General features: G+C 40.5%; 2 protein-coding genes across 5 annotated transcripts in view; one reads left to right on the top strand and one right to left on the bottom strand.

The window, feature by feature from the left end:
- The window catches only part of cep89 (centrosomal protein 89), a 73,229-nt gene that overhangs the window by 10,626 nt on the left and 42,766 nt on the right, over positions 1 to 19,837 (bottom strand). For 2 of the 4 annotated variants that reach the window (XM_050048216.1, XM_050048207.1), the window contains exon 17: positions 4,909 to 5,057. In XM_050048216.1, coding sequence (XP_049904173.1) covers positions 4,933 to 5,057 — 125 coding nt within the window. In that variant the 3' untranslated portion in view covers positions 4,909 to 4,932. Of the gene's footprint in view, positions 1 to 2,501; positions 3,117 to 4,908; positions 5,058 to 19,837 lie in introns of those variants that run through there. The other 2 variants (XM_050048219.1, XM_050048227.1) reach the window with 2 other exon arrangements.
- The window catches only part of zgc:165481 (uncharacterized protein LOC100073327 homolog), a 23,398-nt gene continuing 8,654 nt past the window's right edge, over positions 5,094 to 19,837 (top strand). The window contains exon 1 of the mRNA XM_050048322.1: positions 5,094 to 5,218. Coding sequence (XP_049904279.1) covers positions 5,155 to 5,218 — 64 coding nt within the window. The 5' untranslated portion in view covers positions 5,094 to 5,154. The remainder of the gene's footprint in view (positions 5,219 to 19,837) is intronic.

Here is a 19,837-nt window from a genome sequence, read left to right as displayed (position 1 = left end):
AAAAGAGGAACAGAGAGTCGATCATGATCCTCTCTGGTCCTCTCTGCTAGAAGCAGCAGACTCAGAACCACTCCTGAACCTGATAATTAAATACCACTAAAAATGTGTTTATTTGCATTTATGGGCTTTAGCATAAATTATGCATGGGGTTCCAAGTGTGTAGGCAATTAACATAAAATAGTGTCAGCAATTTACACTGCTTGTTTTTCAGCATGTGACAACAGGAGATTAAGACTGCAGCAACCACAAGTTCCAACATGCTTGTAAGGAGGAAGACTGAATATATATATATATATATATCGTAGATCCATATACAGCTGCATCAGTGTTTTACCAGGCTCACACAATTTCTAAATAAGCATAAGATTACTCTGCATTAAATAATTCCCTCTGACCATTAGAAACCTTAAGACAACACATACTATTTTCATTGACTTACAAATTCTATCTACAAATATTTTACTCACATTAAAAAATCCATAAAATTATTACATACGTATTCTTAATCCACTAGTATAAACTCATTGTCAAACAATTCTCAGTGCATTCTCAATCAAATCCATCAATTTCAGCCAATTATAACGATATCCTGCACAGAATACTTATCTCATTCAATCCCATATGTAATGCAAATGGATTATATTATCGGATGAAAGAATTAAATTGAATGCAGGCCTATTGGTCAAAATGTGAATACACCAGAGATGTCAGCTACCTTTATCAAGATCACTCTTTGCTTGTATGTGGCAAATCTTTCTATGTTTTTCTGGCTGTGTATGGGGAAGTCAGGGCTGGATTTGGAGGGGAAAAAGTGATCTGAAGGCTCAATCCCCTCCTGAGCTTGTGGAGGTCTCAGGCAGTGCTGCTTCTCTGGAGGCTAGGCAGAACTCAGCAGGCAGGCGACAATCACAGCCTATCAGCATGTCTGCTGCTATAACACAGGCAGAATACAAAGCAGTGGATCAGAGAGAAAAGAGAATGAGGCAGAGATAGATTTTTCTTCTGTGCGGAGGTGAGAAGTTTGACTTCTGCCGAGTGTATCGCTACTTGGCTGAACTCCTAATGCTCGAGCTGAGAACAGCGGAAATCTGGTTTCTCAAAACCACAAGTAGGACAGAAAACTCACCCAAAACTACAGTGATAGTTTCACATTTTTCCTGTGGCTGGTAACTAGTCTACTCTAGATGCTGTTATTTGGAGGTCACTCAGGGCTTCACTTGCATGCATCCCAATGACTTGCAGCACGCTGGGTAGGATGCATGCTTGGTAAATCCGGTGGTGATTGCAGTTTCACAAGGCCAGCAGTACAGTGGTTTGTAGTGTTATGAAGCCAGTGCAAGTGGCATGAGATGTCTGTGTGGTAGTGTGTGAGATTTGTCATTACGTTGCCCTCGGGGCAGAGTAGGACAAGATCTTCTAACAATCTGATTAGCTAGCTTTCATTTGATAGCAGCAGGCAGCAGGCCCAGAGAGAGACCGAGCTAAAAACAGACATACCAGCAGGGGAATAAAGGGGAAGTGGTTGATTGTTTCAGAGGCAACAAAGTGCTAGTTGAGTTATTCAAGGCTGTCACACTGTAGCAGTCAGAATATCCTGAAATAATCTCTTCCTGTACCAACTCAGATGGTCAGCTACATGGTATTTCGGATATTTTCCTGTAAACGAGTGACTTTTTCTTTCATTGCAAGTGTTTTTTTAGTAAATACAATACTTCCCCCACTATGACAGGTCAATTAGCTTAATGCAGTGGCATAGGGTTGATAATATTTACAAGTAACCTTCTTTTACAGTTTCTCTCTCTCTTCTCTTATCTTCAGACACACAGGCATCAAGTACTATCTTAAAAGAATCAATAATATATATGTATATACACAAGAAAAATACACAGTATACATATACTGAGGTCTCCAATAATGATTATTTTCACTGTCGATTAGTCTTTAGATTATTTTCCTGATTAATTAATTGGTTGTTTAGTCTATAAAATGCTAGAAAATGAAGTGTTTCCCAGCGTCTAAGATGACGTTCACAAATGTCATGTTTTGTCCACAAACCAAGCAGCAATATCCAAGGCTGAAAAATTAAGCTTATGTGGAAGTGCCAAAAACTGCAGTTCCTCTAATGGCCACTTGAGGCTGGCTCCAAAACAGAGTAAATCCCTATAGACAATGATGTGATAGTAGCTACGTCCATTATTTATACAGTCTGTGCCGAAAACCAAAGATATTCAGTTTACTGAGAAGTAAAGAAGCCAGAAAATATTCACATTTAAGAAGCTGGAATCAGAGAATTTAGACTTTATGGGTAAAAAATGATTTAAACAGATTAATTAATTATGAAATTATTTGGCAATTAATTCAATAGTTGACAGCTAATTGATTAATCAATTTATCAATGCAGCTCTAACATATACAATACAATACAAACAATATGACTAACATACATTTTTTTGAATTTAACCTAAACTTATTATCGCCCATCACCCCATGGTGTTTGTCACAGCAGTGGGCCTTTCTCTGTAATTCCAAAATAAAATGTTTCATGCACCACTTACGCAAATCCTGTTGAAAATCAAATGTGGTTGTTCCACCCTGAGCAATCTAGACTCACAAGTCAGTCTTTAGACGCTTTGCTTAACTAAAGACTGATGACTTTCTCCCTGATTTTGTGTTTAGATGGGCGGATACAATTTCAGAGTTTAAAAAAACTCCCTACGTTGCAGAACCAATAGTAAATCCGCAGGGCGGTCCTTCGGTGGCTCGCTGAACTCTTGTGCTCGTAAACATAGTCCGACTGCGTTAAAAGTTTTAAACAAAGTCGCTGTAAGTCCTTCATTTCCACAATCTTGTGGACTGAGCACACGTTTGATAAAACGGAGTTAAATCTCTCGGCATCCATTTTCAAGCTCTCTGTGTGTTTGTTTCCTTGCAGACGAGAAAAGGGGGAGCGCACATTTCCGGGAGGGTGTGTCCTTTTAAAAAATGCAAGAGGCGTTGCTTTGTTGCCGGCCGTTTTCTCTGGTGTGTTAAACACACTTTAGACAGGAGTGTCCCCAGACTATCAGAAGGTGGAGATCTCTGATTGTCTGGTGGCGAGACTATGAGCAATCTAGCATCTGCAAATGAGAAAACACAGTGGGGTTTGGATGACTGGTAGACATGGACGGTCCTGACAGGGCTAACTGGTTAAGTGTGGGGAGTGTTTAGAATTGAGCAGTATGATCTGCTGTGTGCATTTTTTACAGCAGTGTCAGCATCTATCTCCTGAACCCGGCAATGAGAGTGGCACTGCAACAAATCTAGAAGCTACAGAGAATACATAGATACACAGTAGCAAAGGAGCTGAGATCTTGCTTTAGAAAAGTGATGTGTTGTAATGTGCTGTTGCTGCTGCGTTACCAGGTTATGCTGTTGTGGTGTCTTGTTTACTCTCACCTGTTGAATTGCTGTCCTGCTGTGAATTGCACTGTGTTGTATAAAACTAGATTGCTACTATAAGTCAAGGCTGGTACAGACGATAACATTAGAGATCTTTAAAAAGATCCAGTAACGTTAACATAACATCACATAAAACATTTTGATAAGGATCCCTTAAAGCTGGAGTCTGTACTTCCACATATGAATGAATGTCTGTTACATTCAAGCTTGTGCCAAATAAGGTTTGGGTCTCTATAGCTACTTTCTCGATTCATGACAGCTGTACAAGGCGTGAATTTTTACATGACGCCTCCATTTCCATTCTATTGAGGCTTGATGTTATACAAAATTAAAGACATGGCCACATTGAGTGACAGACAGTCAGTGAGGTGTGGCCGCAGTTTATGAGTCAGATTCACCCCTCCCTTCTCCACAGCTCCACCCTCTTCTGGCTCCAAAAAAAAAAAAAAGAACAAGAACAAGATGGCGACAGACAAAATGCCAGACTTGAGGTTTTGAAATAGGAGTCCACAAAGCAATGGGTGACGTCACAGTAGCTGCATCCCTAGTCTATGGTTATACGTATGGATAAAACAGTGTTTGTGTAATTACACTCACTGCCATTGGGGGGAAACAACAGTCCTGCTCTCCATCTTTGAAGCTTCTTTTACTGTTTTTTTGGCCACCTGGGGGCAGTGCAACAAACTATAAACAAAATACTGACATACTAACAACTTATGTAGTTGATATGGGAAAGCTGTTCACAAACAGCTGCTGATTTACACATCCAGCAGACACACAGTGACATTGACATTCATTTGGTGTTTCTGGCCACCTCCTGAATGTCAGTGCAATATTCACTCTCTGAATCTAAACACTGTTGGTTTGTCACTACGAACCACCGCTTTCATATACACATAGCTATTTGATGCATTGTTTATATAAAAATATTGGTTATAGCCACTTTAAATTTGGTCATTAAAGTCTTGTGACCAAGTATATATTGAGTAAGGCGTTTAGGTGTATGCTCTCTGTTGGACAAACTGAGTAAGCACTCACTCATTCTGAATTACCTTTAAGAAAATCTGTCATTTCTTCACTATAATGTCCTTGTGAAATCTGTCATAATCTAAATAAGATAATAATTGGACTGACTTATTCTTCTTGGGGAAACAATGGCAGGAAAAGATGGACAATTTATAAGAAGAGTGACACCCATTTCTTTGTCTAGACATCTCTGTTTCTTGCCAGTAACTGTTTTGTTGATGTGACCGGCTGTGCCTCTATGCGCACCTTTCTGCTGCCTCTTGCTGTCTCTGCCCTCCTTCTTGCAACAAATACCATCTCCTCTCTCTTTCTCCTCCTCCTTTCATTCACACATTCTCTCCCTATCCTCCTCCCTTTTCCTGCCTGCCTGCATCCTACCCCTTCTGCTCCCTCTCTCCCTCTCTCTCTCTCTCTCTCTCTCTCTCCTCCTCGCTCCCCTCCTACCGTTTGGACTGCAGCAGTCTCTCCTCAGCCTCCTGTCTTTCTCTTAGCAGCCTCTGCAGGTGAAGGATCTCCCTCTGGTGAGAAGCTGTCCTCCCCTCCGCTGCCTCTTCCAACACTGCCAGTCTGGTTGACGCCTGCCTTCGGTACACCTGCACACCCACACACACACACACACACACACACACACACACACACACAAACAGAGGAATGAGATGTGGAGTGTTGCTATGAAAGAGGCGGATTTACATGAAGGACAGCGCAGCAGAGACAACTGGAGTGGAGGAGGGGGAGTCACACTCATTGGGACAAGGTGAGGAACAACACAAACACACACACACTGAACTGTAGATCTTTTATGGAGAGACTGGTGTGGGTGCATCTGTCCTTCTACTGCATTTGTGTTTATTTGTTTGGATGTGTGTGTTTAGAGCAAATAACAGTTCAGTTTAAGACCAATATTTAAGTTGTTGTATCAGCAGCTGGTGAGCTGCTGACAGTTCAGAACTACTGCAGGTAGTTCAGTGCACACACACTCATACAAGTGGAATACATGTTCATTTTTATGTGGATTAGTTTGCCTCAGTTGATGCAGAATAACAGTTATTGCAATAAAGCCAGAAATAAATCACTAAAAGAAACACTGTAAGAGAGAAAGGAACGCAGGGGAAAATAAATATGCACAAAAAGAAACACAGAGGGTGGATACTGTGTGTTGCTACACTCTGTGCTCTGCATTTGGAGATTTTGTGATGAGAAAAACAAGGTCTGCATAAGGACAAACGCCGTGTGTGTGTGTGTGTGTGTGTGTGTGTGTGTGTGTGTGTGTGTGTGTGTGTATGTGTGTGTGTGCCTGCCCTCTATTTGTGTGTGTGCATAGGAGTTTATCACTCTGTCTGCATGATAAAGGTTAAAGCAAACAAGTCATCTTCACCTTTTCACTCTAAATAATTATGCACTAACCAGTAGCTGGCTTGTCTGGATTCANTATATATGTATATATGTATATGTATATGTATGTATATATTTATGGGCTGTATTTCTGAAGCTGTCCTATTCCTTCTTCTAGTAATTATGATCCTAGCGGTATCTAGGCTGGTGAGCTGTAATTATCTTAACATGATGTGTCCACACAAATCATAATTTCCCCCCAACTGCTCCTGTCTACTACAACCACAACGCATTGAAAACATGGCTCCTCTTTAAAAAGCCTTTTCCAGAAAAGCACCAACAGATGTCAAGTACTTTTCCATAGCCAAACAAATAACAACCAAGGAGACATTTATGTTGTTCCCCACAACAAAAACATGGTACAAGTACATGCAGAAAAATTGCTCTTTATAATGACTGAGTGCTACTGAATCAGTAGAATGTGAAGCAGACATACAGCAGAGCATCAGGTTGCTGAGATGAAGTTTCTTTTTAAAATGAGTGAAAATGTTTCTCTCACCTAAAATACTGCACTCAGTGCTGTGTCGGAACTACACGTTAAAAACTATTAAGAATTACATGAAGAATTTTTATCACCATTTAAATTACTTAAAAGCAATAATATGATATATTTTCTAGGATTTAGCCTATGGTTGGGGTTTTAAATATGTTCACTTGTATATGGCTTAGTGTTTTGTAAATTCTATGCATTTTCCTAATTTTTTTCTTTGGACAGAGGGCTTGCTCTTAGAGTGGTCACCTGATGGAAAACAAGTAAAATTAAACAAAATTAACCATGATAGAACTGAGAGCTGAGAGCATGCCAAAATTGTTGCTCCACATAAAAAGGACATAAGTAAGGCAGTTTGACAGTAGTATAGTCTTTCTATTTCCACACCCTGATGTTATTTTTTCCTCCACATGGTGAGAGGCTGTTGGGATAGCACCTCTTTCACCAAAAAAATCCCTTTATTTGCAAAGCACCTGTAGTCCACATAGATAAAAATCAGACCATCATGCATAAAACATTAAATCATTATCATTGCGATCAATTACTCGTTTCATGACAGATAAATAACCTCCTTCATCAGAGTCACAAACCACCAAATACATTATGTAGCTTTCTGGCTTACCCAATCAACACGTACATAATTACTGACCACAGAGTATAAACAGAACCATGACACAGTAACATGACACTCAGGACTGCATCATCAGTATGGAAGGCTAGACACATAGTGGAAATGTTTGTTCAGCGGTATGCACGTTGACAATGCTTACTGTATGTATAAATGACAATGATAGCAGTACCATATGCCCTGCAGCCTATTGGTATAATTTTCTGACCAAGGGGCATAAATTTATAATATTTCACCCCCAGAATGATCATTTGTGTATCAGCTACTCTTCCTGTGTAAAATTTAATTCTTGAAGAAAACTTTCTTTTTCCCACATGCCACCATGATAAATGAAGAATCCAAAAACAGTTGGAACAGTTGGAACTTCCGCACAAACAGTCTCAAGCATGGACAGGAAGTTCAAAGGCACCTGCTTTCCTAGGCGCTATCAGGGCGTGCAAAAAAAATCAATAATAAAACAATAATTTTGAGGGCACAGTATTCCTCCAAGTCCTGAACAGTCAGGCCCTGACATCGATTGGACAGATGTGAAATACACATACATGCCTTTACCATTACCCTAAGCATATAATTTACAACAGTGTTATTATACCATACCAGTGTCATCCATTAAATCATCCTTAAAGGGCATAGACCAAGATATATGAACTGACTGCCTCTTGAATTAAAAGGATGCCACCATTTCTAAAAAGATTTTCAACCATGAAGTGTCTTGTTTCACCACAGACACTTTGCCTTACACACAGATCAAATACAGTATATTACATGACACAACCTGGATTTTTTTTTTTTTTGATAAGATATCAACCAGTGCCGTTACAGACACCACTCATTATTAGTTTTCAGCAATAATTAAATTAAGTGCATCATCAGATCAACAACTGAAAACATTTCAAAGACTCTGCTTTTCACTCATTGACCTCTGTGTAGCTTAGGCTTACTAACTGCATGCTGTTGTGCATGGAACAGGTCACAAATTGCTAGCAGTGTTTCAGCAAGACAAGACAATATGCAAACTGTGAGTTAGGCAGTCAATCATTGTGTCACAAGTAATGTGTCTGACTGATGAAGTATCTGACCTGGTTTTTATTTATTGACATCTTACCCAACACTGTGGAGTACAGGCGCGTGTGTGTGTGTGTATGTGTGTGTGTGTGTGTGTGTGTGTGTGTGTGTGTGTGTGTGTGTGTGTGTGTCTGAGAGAGAGAGGGGGAGAGAGAGAGAGAGAGAGAGAAAGAGAGAATGTAAGAATGACTAACAATGCAACTGGATACACATCTCAGGACCACACTGACTTAGCACAAAGAATCATATGAGAACTGAGGAAACATAATCTACATACTGTATAGCTAAAACTAAGCCCATCGGTTTTATAATGTAAGTTTAGTGGTAATTATTATTTATCTAGTATAGTTTAGTAATGGTGGTAATTTTACACAGGCTTCGCCTTGTAACAATCTGCACATGATTGCTCACTTAATCCTGCATAAGTGACACACTCACCTCTCTTCTACCACTGCTTCTCTGCAGAAGAACATCTAGGTGATTATTAGGTGGTAGTATATGTCATCAGCCCCCACTCTGCTGTAGTCTGACGTACTTAGTGGCCAGCAAAAATGACAGGCAATTTTCCCATGCCCTATTTCATGGCCAAAGTTTGGGATCTTCTAAGATCCTACTGGTTCTTACAAGTAAAAGCTCTGACCATGATTTCTCAGTGTTTGAGAAAGTCACAAAGTGCTTAATCAAGCCAAGACAGTAATTTAACCAGTCCTCTCACAATGTTTTGACAAAGCTGCCTTGTTTTAATATGACCAAAGTAACCCATATATTGACCGATATCACTGATGTAAAAGGGTCATCATTTGCAGTAATCCAGCCTGGGAAGACCGCCCTGATGATGTGAGCTCAACATTCTGTTTCACTCTCAGTATCAGTCTAGACTCAGTTCCACCCGCCTCATATCCAGAAAGTAAAATCCAATTGGGGCCAATCAGGAATGTGCACCATAGCTGACAAGGTAAGCAGCCAATCATGGTCTGTGTTGTGGCTGATGACGTACATGCAGGCCGCTGCTTGCAGAACAATAAAGGTGGCTCCGGAAGCAACAAGCGCTAACTGTAATGTTAGCAGAGTAAACACAGCAATAAGTGAAATTATTGAAGAAATAGAGTCAATAACAGTAATTAAATAAGAAGAGTATCAAGTGGCTCTGTTGAGTAAGATGAAGGAGTTTGCCTATCAAGGCAAGTACTCCCGCCCACTGAAAGATTTTGGTGCGGGATCGAGTCCAGAGTGATACAGAGAGTGACACAAAATGTTGAGCTCACGTCTTACCAGGCTAGCAATAATCTGGAAATGTTTAACATAGTCCAAAGCTTCTTATGTTAGTCCAAAACTGTAAATGAAATTCATATTTTTAATGTATCTACAAATCTATTTGTTGGAGTTTGTGAAGGTAAAATGAATCATAATGTGTAGTCTATAGAGGATATGTACAGTGAAACAGACGGGCACATCAAAGATGGCTCGCAATATCAAACATCTTTGCCAACAATGTTCAAGACACTCTCAACTTAAGTTTGAGCAGCTCAGAAACAGTGGGGTGGCTACTGCACAAGGCCCTGCTGACAAGTGGATTGTAAATATTTATCTTATCTAAATCTAGATCCATCATATGCTGGGCCCTTGGCCAGTTAAGTGCCTTAGCCTTCAGTAAGGGCCCAACTCTCTCCCAAACCAGCAAGCAAATTTGCAGTTATACTCGTAATGAATAGCATTGGTATTTTCTGTTGGAGAACCATAACCTGCGCAAGCAAAATGTCTTTAAAGCTGGGTCTGAATCTCCATCAACCCCCCAGGGAGGCAGCAGGGCGACAGCATCAGCCCAGCCGAAGCGGTGACATTTAGCCCTCACAACAGGCTGAGCAGAGCAACGCTAAACCAATATACCCCCCCTCCTAGCTGTAGCCCAGAGGCTGGCTGACCTTCTCCACACAGTAACAACAAAAATACTAAAAATTCAGAGCAGACTGTTTTTTTAAACTACAATCCAGTGGGGGGATCAGTTGTATTAAAAATGTTTTTTCATTATTTTTCAACACTTTCAACACAAAGTTCCATTAAGAGGGTGCGGTTAATTTGTGGTGTGAGAACATATGAACCAACTACAGGATTTTATGAGAGCAGATATGCTATTTTAAGCTAAACTACTGATAACTCCATGTGCTCATCATGAAAAGTGTTCAGGAAATGATCTTATAATTGATCTGAATAAGACCATGTATATGACTTCTTTATGTAAATCATTTGGTAACCATGGTCACACGTATGCATGTCAGCGTGGGTATTTTCCCTGATTAATAGGTCAAAAGCTGTTAAAACTGCTGTGCTTCATCCGACTCCATGCACTTTGTCAGTTCATTAAATCTAATTAAAAAGTGTGTGACAGCAATCCCACAGTAATAAGCCCCAAATAATTACTGTACAAGACGCTTCCTTTTCATCCTGTCTCTACCTGTGAGTCATTATTCATAACATGTGCTTTGATTTGCAATCTCATAATAGCCCACTCATAATGCTTATAACCAGTTATTTCTTTGTGAACTCACCAAAGAGTATAAATATACAGAAGCATTGAAAGGCTGCATAAACTTCTGTCTGTTGATGCAGGAAGACAATCCCCAAAACTGTCCACTCAGGTTATCTGTCCATCCGGTACCTGTTCATTTGTAAAAAATCAGTGTGAACCGGAAAAAGACCAAAACTAAAGAGCAACAATATATCATTTTTTTCCCTTGGTCCGGACCAAATGAAGAGAACTATAGGTGTGTTACCACACTTAAGAGTCACAATTATGCTTTACTGCATGTGAGCATCAGCTTTCCATGTTTTACGCTTGCTATATACATCAGCTTTGCCTTTAAACTTCCAAATGTTGAATATTTATGTGTTGATATGTACATGGCGTCCAGACTCAGAAATGGTCGTCCATATGAAACCGAGCTGAAGCTGATCTCTTGGTCCTACTCCCTATTCAAAGCCAACCATGTGTCAGCGCTGCCACATGTCCTGCCTTATGCTAAAATACGATTTGTGCTGCAGCCAACAACTGCTTCTAACGGTCTGAATGGACAGTAAATCTTGGGCTTGTGTTAAAGGCTACTGTATAAACGCCCTCCTCTGATTCAATCTGTCAACCTGCCATTATTCTAATTAACACCTCACACACTCTCTTTCTTTCATTTTTGTATTCTTTCAGTCTCTCTTTCTTTCTTTTGTATGGATCCACATTAGCTCCTGCATTGTGACAGAGCGGTGGACACAGGGCCTAAAGAGCAATAAAATCCACGGAGGGAGACAGTTAGGGTGAATGGACAGGTCAAACAAACACAGGACAGGACTTAAAGCATCATTGCATGTGTTAACGGACTGACCTTTTCTGTTGAAACTGGCCGCCTTGTGTCATTAGGTAATGAAGCAGTTCTATAGGGCAGGTAGACATCAACTACATGAGACCCTACTCTACACCCGATCCTATTAATGTCAGCATAGTGAAACCAAAGAACACAATACAGGGATTGACTGGATAAAACTGGATCACCTGTTGCAGGCATGCAGTGAAGCAAGTGGAAGTAAAGTTGTAACTGAAGGAACAAGCATGATACTGTATGTTTCCTACTGTGCTGGTTGCATTCAACACAGCTTCCAGTGATAGATAATGCAAGATTGCGGTCGCAAGTCAGCCCAATAGAAAAACATGGTGGTTGTACTTGCTGACTTCCAGTGGCTAACCACTGAATGATAAAAACTAAAAATATACTGGGCATCTCCCAGTGGCCAACAGCAGAAATGTGTGGGTTATCTGGGCAGCTTCAAGATGTGACAGGGTTCAACACTAAGGTTTTTTTTCACTTGCCCGGTTGGGTAAGTTGGTCAGAGATCTACTTGCCCGAAGTTTAATTCAATTTAAGCGGCTATCAAATAACAAAGACTGTAGTTATTTTTATGTTATGTAATCTTTATTCATACTGTATTTATCAATTAAAACAACATATGTCATGTATTGTAGCTTAATTCCTACACAAAAATGACAGTGTCAGGGCTTAAAGTGAAAAATTTGTCAATCGTTCTCAGTCTATAATTTTGCGCCCTACTTGAGCCATGCCCACCTCTATTTATTTCAGTTCTGCTGTATTAACACTGGGTTTAATATATTTTGCTTCCATCTCTCTGCCCTGCTCTACTCTACTTCAACGCTACTTAGCTCTCTCTCTACTCTACCAGTAGACTACCACATCCACCTGTTGCACAAAACGCACACAGCAGTGTTTCCCCTAGGATGGAGTTGTAGCAGCGGAGGTGAAGCACACGCATGAAAAATAATTTTCACATGCGTGAAACTTTTTTGTATGTTTGCAAAGCACAGCCTGCTGGAATGTTTCTGTGTATCTACTGGCACCAGAAGGGCTCTTTAGGACTAAGTACATACAGTACATTTGTGCACAGTAATGAGCAGGTGAAATGTCTGTCTAGCTTACATATGAGGTGTCTCAAGATTTAGGAACATACAATTTTACTGAATATAATAAAAGTAAAAAGTCACATGACATGCTGCTGTTTTGTGCTCTGACCTATTTAAGTGTTGGAAGTTGTTATTTATGTGACAATGCCTGAACGCAACACACTCTCAGCACGAGTGCCGTGCTGCGCTGCTGTGCAAGCAACGTGTTTGTCTGTGCGTAACAGCAGTCTATTGATGGTTATTTACACAGTGTCCATAACAATAACTTTGTCAGCTGACAAACTGCACCGGGCTCGGGGTCAGGTTTGGTCAGGAAAATGCGGCCCAAGCCGCTCTAGCGTGCTCACCTGTGTGTGTGGCGGAACTCCGCCGTGCGCGATACAGAGAGCAGAGGAGAATTGTTAACGCGTGACCATGTAGAGACAGAAATGACACGATGGCATAACACCATAAATAGTATATTGTAATGTTATTATATGAAGCGTCCGTCGCGCAAAATAATATCAGGACAAGCAGGACATTGTTACACAGCGTGTGCCTGTGACTTCAAGCAGAGAGACCGCTGCATCAGAGCCGAAGGAGCACGTTTTAAAATACATTTATTTAGTTATTGACTTTTACTATTTTTAGCAACTTGCCCAATCGGGCAAGTGAGTTGTTAGTTTACATGCCCGACCTTGAGTTTTACTTGCCCTGGGCAATCGGGCAACCGTTATTGTTGAGCCCTGTGTGAATATGTAAAACTTCCTGAATGTGAAGAGCACTTACTTACAGCTAACTTTTCTTGGCTCAGTAAAAGTTAGAAATGATACACAGTGTACAGCATAAACCTCAGTGTCAAGAAGGATCTGATTTGCCACCTCTCAAAAGACTCTGCTGTTATGCCCCTCTAGTTAAAAATCTATGGCTTTTGCTGAGGAGTAAAGCTCCTGTGGTATGGGAGCGTCTACAGGTGTGAGAGGTTGGCTTGAAATGGCAAAAGATAACTCTATGGGGTGAGTGCAATGAAAGAAGTAAGGAGTAAGGCTCTTTGTGTCTGCTGAGTTTGAAAAACTTCAGAGAAAGAGCATGTAACACCAGCATTTTTTCTAATAGCACACTAATATGCAACACCCCTTGGTAGAGAACTGGGAGGCCAACACAGCCCACAGCTCATTAAATTAACTCTGCTCTCCTACTCAGGTGTGTCACAAACATCTGCCAATGCCGAGGTCAATGTCACAGTTAGTTCTAGTCATAAATAAGTTCACAAACACGTCCGTCTATGGGGGGTTCAACTTAGTCAAGCTGGAGAAGAAGCAATAACATACTGCAAAACACTAGTATGTTTAGGCACATGACAACTCAGGATTTGGAGTAATTTTCTCTTTGTCTTGATGGATGGTACAGCAACACAAATGGCTAGCATGGGCCTGATTCATTACATGCTAATGGTGTGCTAGTGTTTGGATGGAGAGGTCACCAATGGTTTGTTGGTTTTTAGTAGAGCTGTGAAATTTGAAGCATGTTGTGGCTGTAAAGAGCCTGATACCTTTACTTTTGTGTTTATCCTTCTGGCTCTTTTCTCATTTCTTTTTATCACTTCTCTGACATATAATCATTTAGATGTAGAGGTAGAATAACAAAGTGAATTGTTTTATTCCTGTCTTGAATTTATGCTGTATATTTCTGCAGAGCAGAGCTAATTGCGCTGACAGATAGTTGTCAGTTACTACACTGATATGTTGTTCTTCTTACAGTATGTGTTCTACATTTTGATTAGGAGGCAACAGGGCACAACACTGCCATCATGATGTGGATACTGTGGTTGTAGTTACTGTGGTATAAAGCTGAGCAGCTATTCACTCAATCAGTGGCAACAATTATACATGGATGTGCACTACAAGAGACCAGCAGCTAAACACTTACAGTGTCAGCAGGGCTACCATCATGTTTGCACTGGGAAACGTGGAGGCTAATATCTGAAAGCACATTGAGAGTACTTTTTTGGTACATGGGTGGGTAAAAAATAGGCCTCTGAAAGTAAACCTGCATGCACATAGGGAGAACATGCAGTCACCACACAACAGCTCAGTTGGGATAAAACCCAGGACCTCCTGGCTATAGAGCCACTGCTCTATCAACCATTTTTTTTTAGAGATTTTCTTTCTTTCTAATATCTATAACTGACAGTATTCACAAATATATTTGGAACTTTCCTTCAAAGCCACTGGAAACTTGGCCTGAAATATTAAAAATTCTTTGAGCTACCTATTAACTTCATGGTGAATACAGATTTGGGTGGTATACCGAAGTTTGCTAGTTAGTTTAACACAGTAGCTTTCAAACCATGTGCGGTATGCATGGGAATGAATAACAATATTTGGTTACTGTCTGTGCTGCTGTTTGTGATGGAACCATCATGTGGCACAAGCATGTAAATTTGATCAGCACAGGAATGCTGATATCTGAGACTGTGCGACCACTCACCAGTCATGGTGGATCAAGCTGAAAATCGGTCGATGGTGGTCACCAGCAGCACGATTGGTGTATCTATAGGTTTACTTTTTTACTCGACTTGAGCATCTAATGAAGCTCGTTCTGACAGGCCACACTGTCAACTGTGACTGGATGAGCTACTGAGCCACAAACTCTCAGCTCTCACTTATGATTTTGTGACAGTGTCACTGAGGCTATTGCTGTGAATTCTGTATCTACACTGAAAGGACCTACACCTCCTCAGAAAATGTGACAAAGGGGGCCACGGGGAATTCCAAAACAGCAATGAGTCAACTGGCCAGATAGTATGTTAAAATTTCCCATTAACACATTATACAGCTTCCTTATTGGTTTACTGAATATAACTACTTCAATCCTTTTGTTTCCACATCCTGTTTGTACCAGCATATCTGAACATTATAGCATGTCATTGTTACAGCACGTTATGTTTTAGTAGTACTGGGGCGTTGGTGGCTTAGTGGATAGAGCAGGCGCCCCATGTACAAGGCTGTTGTCGCAGTGGCCCGGGTTCAACTCCAGCCTGTGACCCTTTGCTGCATGTCTCTCCCTCTCTCTATCCCCCTTTCACACTTTACTATCCTATTAATTAAAGGCAAAAATGCCCTAAAAATATCTTTAAAAAAATGTTTTAGTAGTACTCACTTTTCTCCCGGCTTTACACTCATGTGTGTGTCTGCATTAAATGGCAGGGAGCTTCCAGAACTGAGCTACATTCCCAGACATAATGCAGTAATTGCTGCTTGTGATGAAAAACGCTTAGACAAATGTTGTCCTGACACAATATTTTTAGTGTCAGATGCGTCATTTTAGAGCCGCATATTCATCTTTCTGACAGCCAAAGGCTGGAGAAAAATGTCTGAATTTATGTTTAGATGAGAGCAGAACAGTTTCACAGATCAATGCACAGAATGTGGAGCACAGATGCTATAATTAATTATACAGCAGTGTGTTTAGATTAAGTACCAATCCACCCGATGAAGCACAGATACCTACTTTTCTATCAAACAAAGCTGAGTACTACCTGACCCAACCCCTAATTACCCCCCTTAATTGAAAAGCTCTGTGGCTTATGTTCATATTGACTGGATACTGTCCAGTGATATTCAATGCATTTAACAACTTGTGTTTTGGTTTAATGAGTGACTCTGTTAACTGGTAAGTTTCAGCCAGATGCATTCATGGTTGCTTGTGGTAACTTACATAAATGGTAGGCTAGATAATAAACATAGATGAGTATGTATTTAAAACTGATTAAAGTAAAACTGAAACCTTTTAGAAGCTTTCAGAAGCTTTTATTTTCTGTTTGTGTTTTTAACAGCTGCCGTCACTATGAGAAACCATGATTCATTCAGTTGATTCATCAGTTAGTGGGTCACTCATTACACTGAAACACCAGTTGCTCTGAAACAGTCGTAATCCTCTTAAATATCAACTATGACAATGACATATGATGACGTTGACTGTAAAAGGGTCTATTGGTTGTTTATAATGTCAGTGATCTAGACCTTAAAGATTACTGTAACTATAATGTCAAAACCTTAAGTTTAACGAAAATGATACTCGCAATAGAGTGTGCCAGGGCTGACGTCAAAACCCGGAAGTTTAGCATCGTGCTGGTTCCCGGAAGAGAAAGTGAATGTGATTTTTGCATTGCGTTTTGGATTATGTCAGAAAATAAGCTCTGTGGCTAACACAAGTTTATGATACTTACAGGTTTTGTTCAGCGAGATAATCTTCACACATGATCGCCAGAAGTAAAAAGCTAATGTTAGGCTTTAACGGACTACATGACTACTCCACGGTCGCATGACTCTTGACGTCACCGCCACTAAGCTTTCAACTGATTTCGGCCGCTTTATTTTAAAAACATTGTATAATGGGGAAATCGGATTGTTTAAGCTAAATAAGAAGCTGTAATGGCGGACTGCCAGCACTCTCGCTTGTTCGGGGGTGATTACGTTTAATGTCCCCGACAGGGTTTGTAGTCGTATTGAGCAACTTGTTAGCAACCGCCTTTTTTACGACACGTAAAAGCTTCAAAATTCACAAGTAGGGTATTTACTGACGTGTTTTATGTTGTAGAACAAAACCTGAAACTCGCTTAAGCTTTTGTTAACCACAGACCTTATTTGAGGCATTTTACCAAAATCCCATTCAAAAAACGTATTGACTTTTAGACGAGAAAAGAAAGTGCTAAAAGCGCTAATGGAGTTCCGGGTTTACTGGCACACTCTATAGGCAAAGTTTTTGTGCTGTGATTCAAAGGGGTATCTAAACAATACAGTTGGAGCCTATTCTGTGTATTTTAACATGCTTTTTTTTTTTTTAAAAGAAGCTAGAGTACCCCAAGACGGCTCTGTGTTTACCTCTAATTGCTGTTAACATGATGAAAGATCTGCCAACAGCAGCATGAACATAATCCTCTGGATCAATGGCATAATTTAGAGAAGCATCACCAAGCAGATATTCTGACATCAAAGGTCAAAGCTATCATCAACAATCCACACTGAAAGGAGACAGAGGAGAAGAGAGACGAAGGGACAAGGGAGCAGAGAATATAAGGCATGGGAAAGATACGTGTCCAATCTTGCCTGTCATATATAAAATGGCATTTTACAAATTGCAAGACACACATACTCACACAGACATGCATGCAAACACACACTGCACTGGGGGCCTACTGTGAGGTATGTCTTGTCAGACACCTGCTGTAAGTTTGTCAGTCAAAATGTTGCAGGAGGTAGATCCTCAGCTGTTTTTCTGTTGGTTACATGGAGAGTTTAAAAGTTTTCTAATAGCACATTGTTGACAGGTGGAAGGAAAAAAGATTATTTCCCAAAATTAATATAACTTTGTTAGTGGAATCAGACAGAGTCAGACTGTAAATATAAACCCACCAAACTACCAAGCAGTATTTACCAGCTAAAGCAAAAGTAAATGGTGTTTTGAAGAGAGAGAGCATAAATCTACTAGCCAATTTCCCCCTTATCATATGCTACAAATGCAGGTAAACACAGCTTTTCATCTAGTTCATCTTGCCAAGATCTATGCAGAATATTGATTGTTGTGTAATTCTGGCTGCAAGGGTGCAGATCCAACAGAGTGTCTGGAGCTCAGTGTTGTAGAGACTTCTGTAGCTGTGATAACACAGCTCAGACTTTGCTTTTATCTTGGTGATCAAAGTATTTTCCAATATGCCACAAATATGTTGATCAATACACTTTTTCTTTTAAATATATCAAGCTATTGTTGATAGTGGTTTGTAGAATAATTCAAGGTGATACTTTATTGATTTACTCCATGGGGAAATTCTCTTCTGTTTCGACCTCCTATGGGAGCTCAGGGTGAGCTAAAAAACAGCATGGATGGAGCTGGTAGGAACTCAGAGGCAAAGGAACATACTGTTCTAGCCAACAAGTCCTTCAAATAGAATGACAAAATATGCTGTTAGTGACTGCCCTTGAGAATGACATCTCATCTAACGCCCCTATCACCAGGACAACATAATTTTTCAGTGCCTGCCAAAACCATTATAAATCACTGTATACAGAAAAAAAAATCTTTTTTATGATTAAGGCTATGATTAAGGTTAGGCCAAAACAACTTAGTTGGGTTCAGGCAAGATCATGGTTTGGATAAAATAGGGAAGGGACATCATCGGGCCCATAGGGCAGACGCACTAGAAATTTTGCCAACCAAGTGGCTAACTTCTGGTTTAGCCCTCCACTAACTTGAATGGGAATTAAATGATTAAATCCTGATTTTGTATCCACTGATTTACAGAAGTCTCTTTTACAACATAAGTCTACGTGAAAAAGTCTTGTTGGGCCCCATGGCATCACATGATGGATTGAAAGTTGTAATTCCATGGTTTGGACTCTATGTCAAATATGCTTCAAAGCCTGGTGCTGTTTGGTCTTTATTAATATGGCTGCTAAAGGGCTTTGTCACTTGAACATAAATGTGTTGCACTGGAGCACTTGCTGTTGTTTTTCTAGAGAGGACCATCTCATTGTAATTGCATGTGTTAGAATAGCATCTGATTTAATAAGGAAACAGACAATTATGCCCTAATACCACAATAGAGGGGGAGACAGACGCACAGAGCAACTTGTTCAGCAGATGTTAAAATGGGATGCAGGTGGCAGTGACACAACTGATGAATCCCAAGGAAGTTGCACTCTAATGCACACTTGAACGCTAAAAACTTTGTATTATCAGCTGATATATTCAGGGCCGTCGCAACCGGACAGGCAAACTAGGCAATTGCCTAGGGCCCCGAGCTGGAAGGGGGCCCCCAGAGATGGCTGACATAGGTCCATATCAATGACAATATGATGGAACCCCTATAGACACTGCAACAACGACAACATGTTGGAATCCCCCCTAATGGGGCCCCCTACTAGCTGCTGCTTGCGAGTGGCAGTGGAAGTAGGGTGACCAGACGTCCCGCATTGTGCGGGACTGCACAGCATTTCTGTCTCTTTTCACGCGTCACGCAAATTGAGACCATGTCCCGCATGATTGGTTTCCACCCACGCTAGCATTGTTGGAGTACCGTAGTACTACAGTACCTCACGGTATCACTACTGTGGGATAAGTTCAAAGTCCAATCGCAAGAGGATGAGTGTCCATGCGCCGTCCAATAACGGCGCGCACTGGCCACCTGGCACTCAATATGCTGCTGCCGTGGTTTGTATCCAGTGACATTTCAGGTATTAGCTGAGCTATTGAGTATCTTTAAGCAGTTAAAGTTATTATTTATTTCTTTTTACTTGTAGGTTAGATTTGTTTATATATGCTACAGTGATTTGTTTTCCACAGAGCTCTACGGTGCGAG

The sequence above is a fragment of the Epinephelus moara genome, chromosome 1, assembly GCF_006386435.1.
Source record: "Epinephelus moara isolate mb chromosome 1, YSFRI_EMoa_1.0, whole genome shotgun sequence".
NCBI lineage: Eukaryota > Metazoa > Chordata > Actinopteri > Perciformes > Serranidae > Epinephelus > Epinephelus moara.
This window is presented reverse-complemented; position numbering and strand designations above follow the sequence as displayed.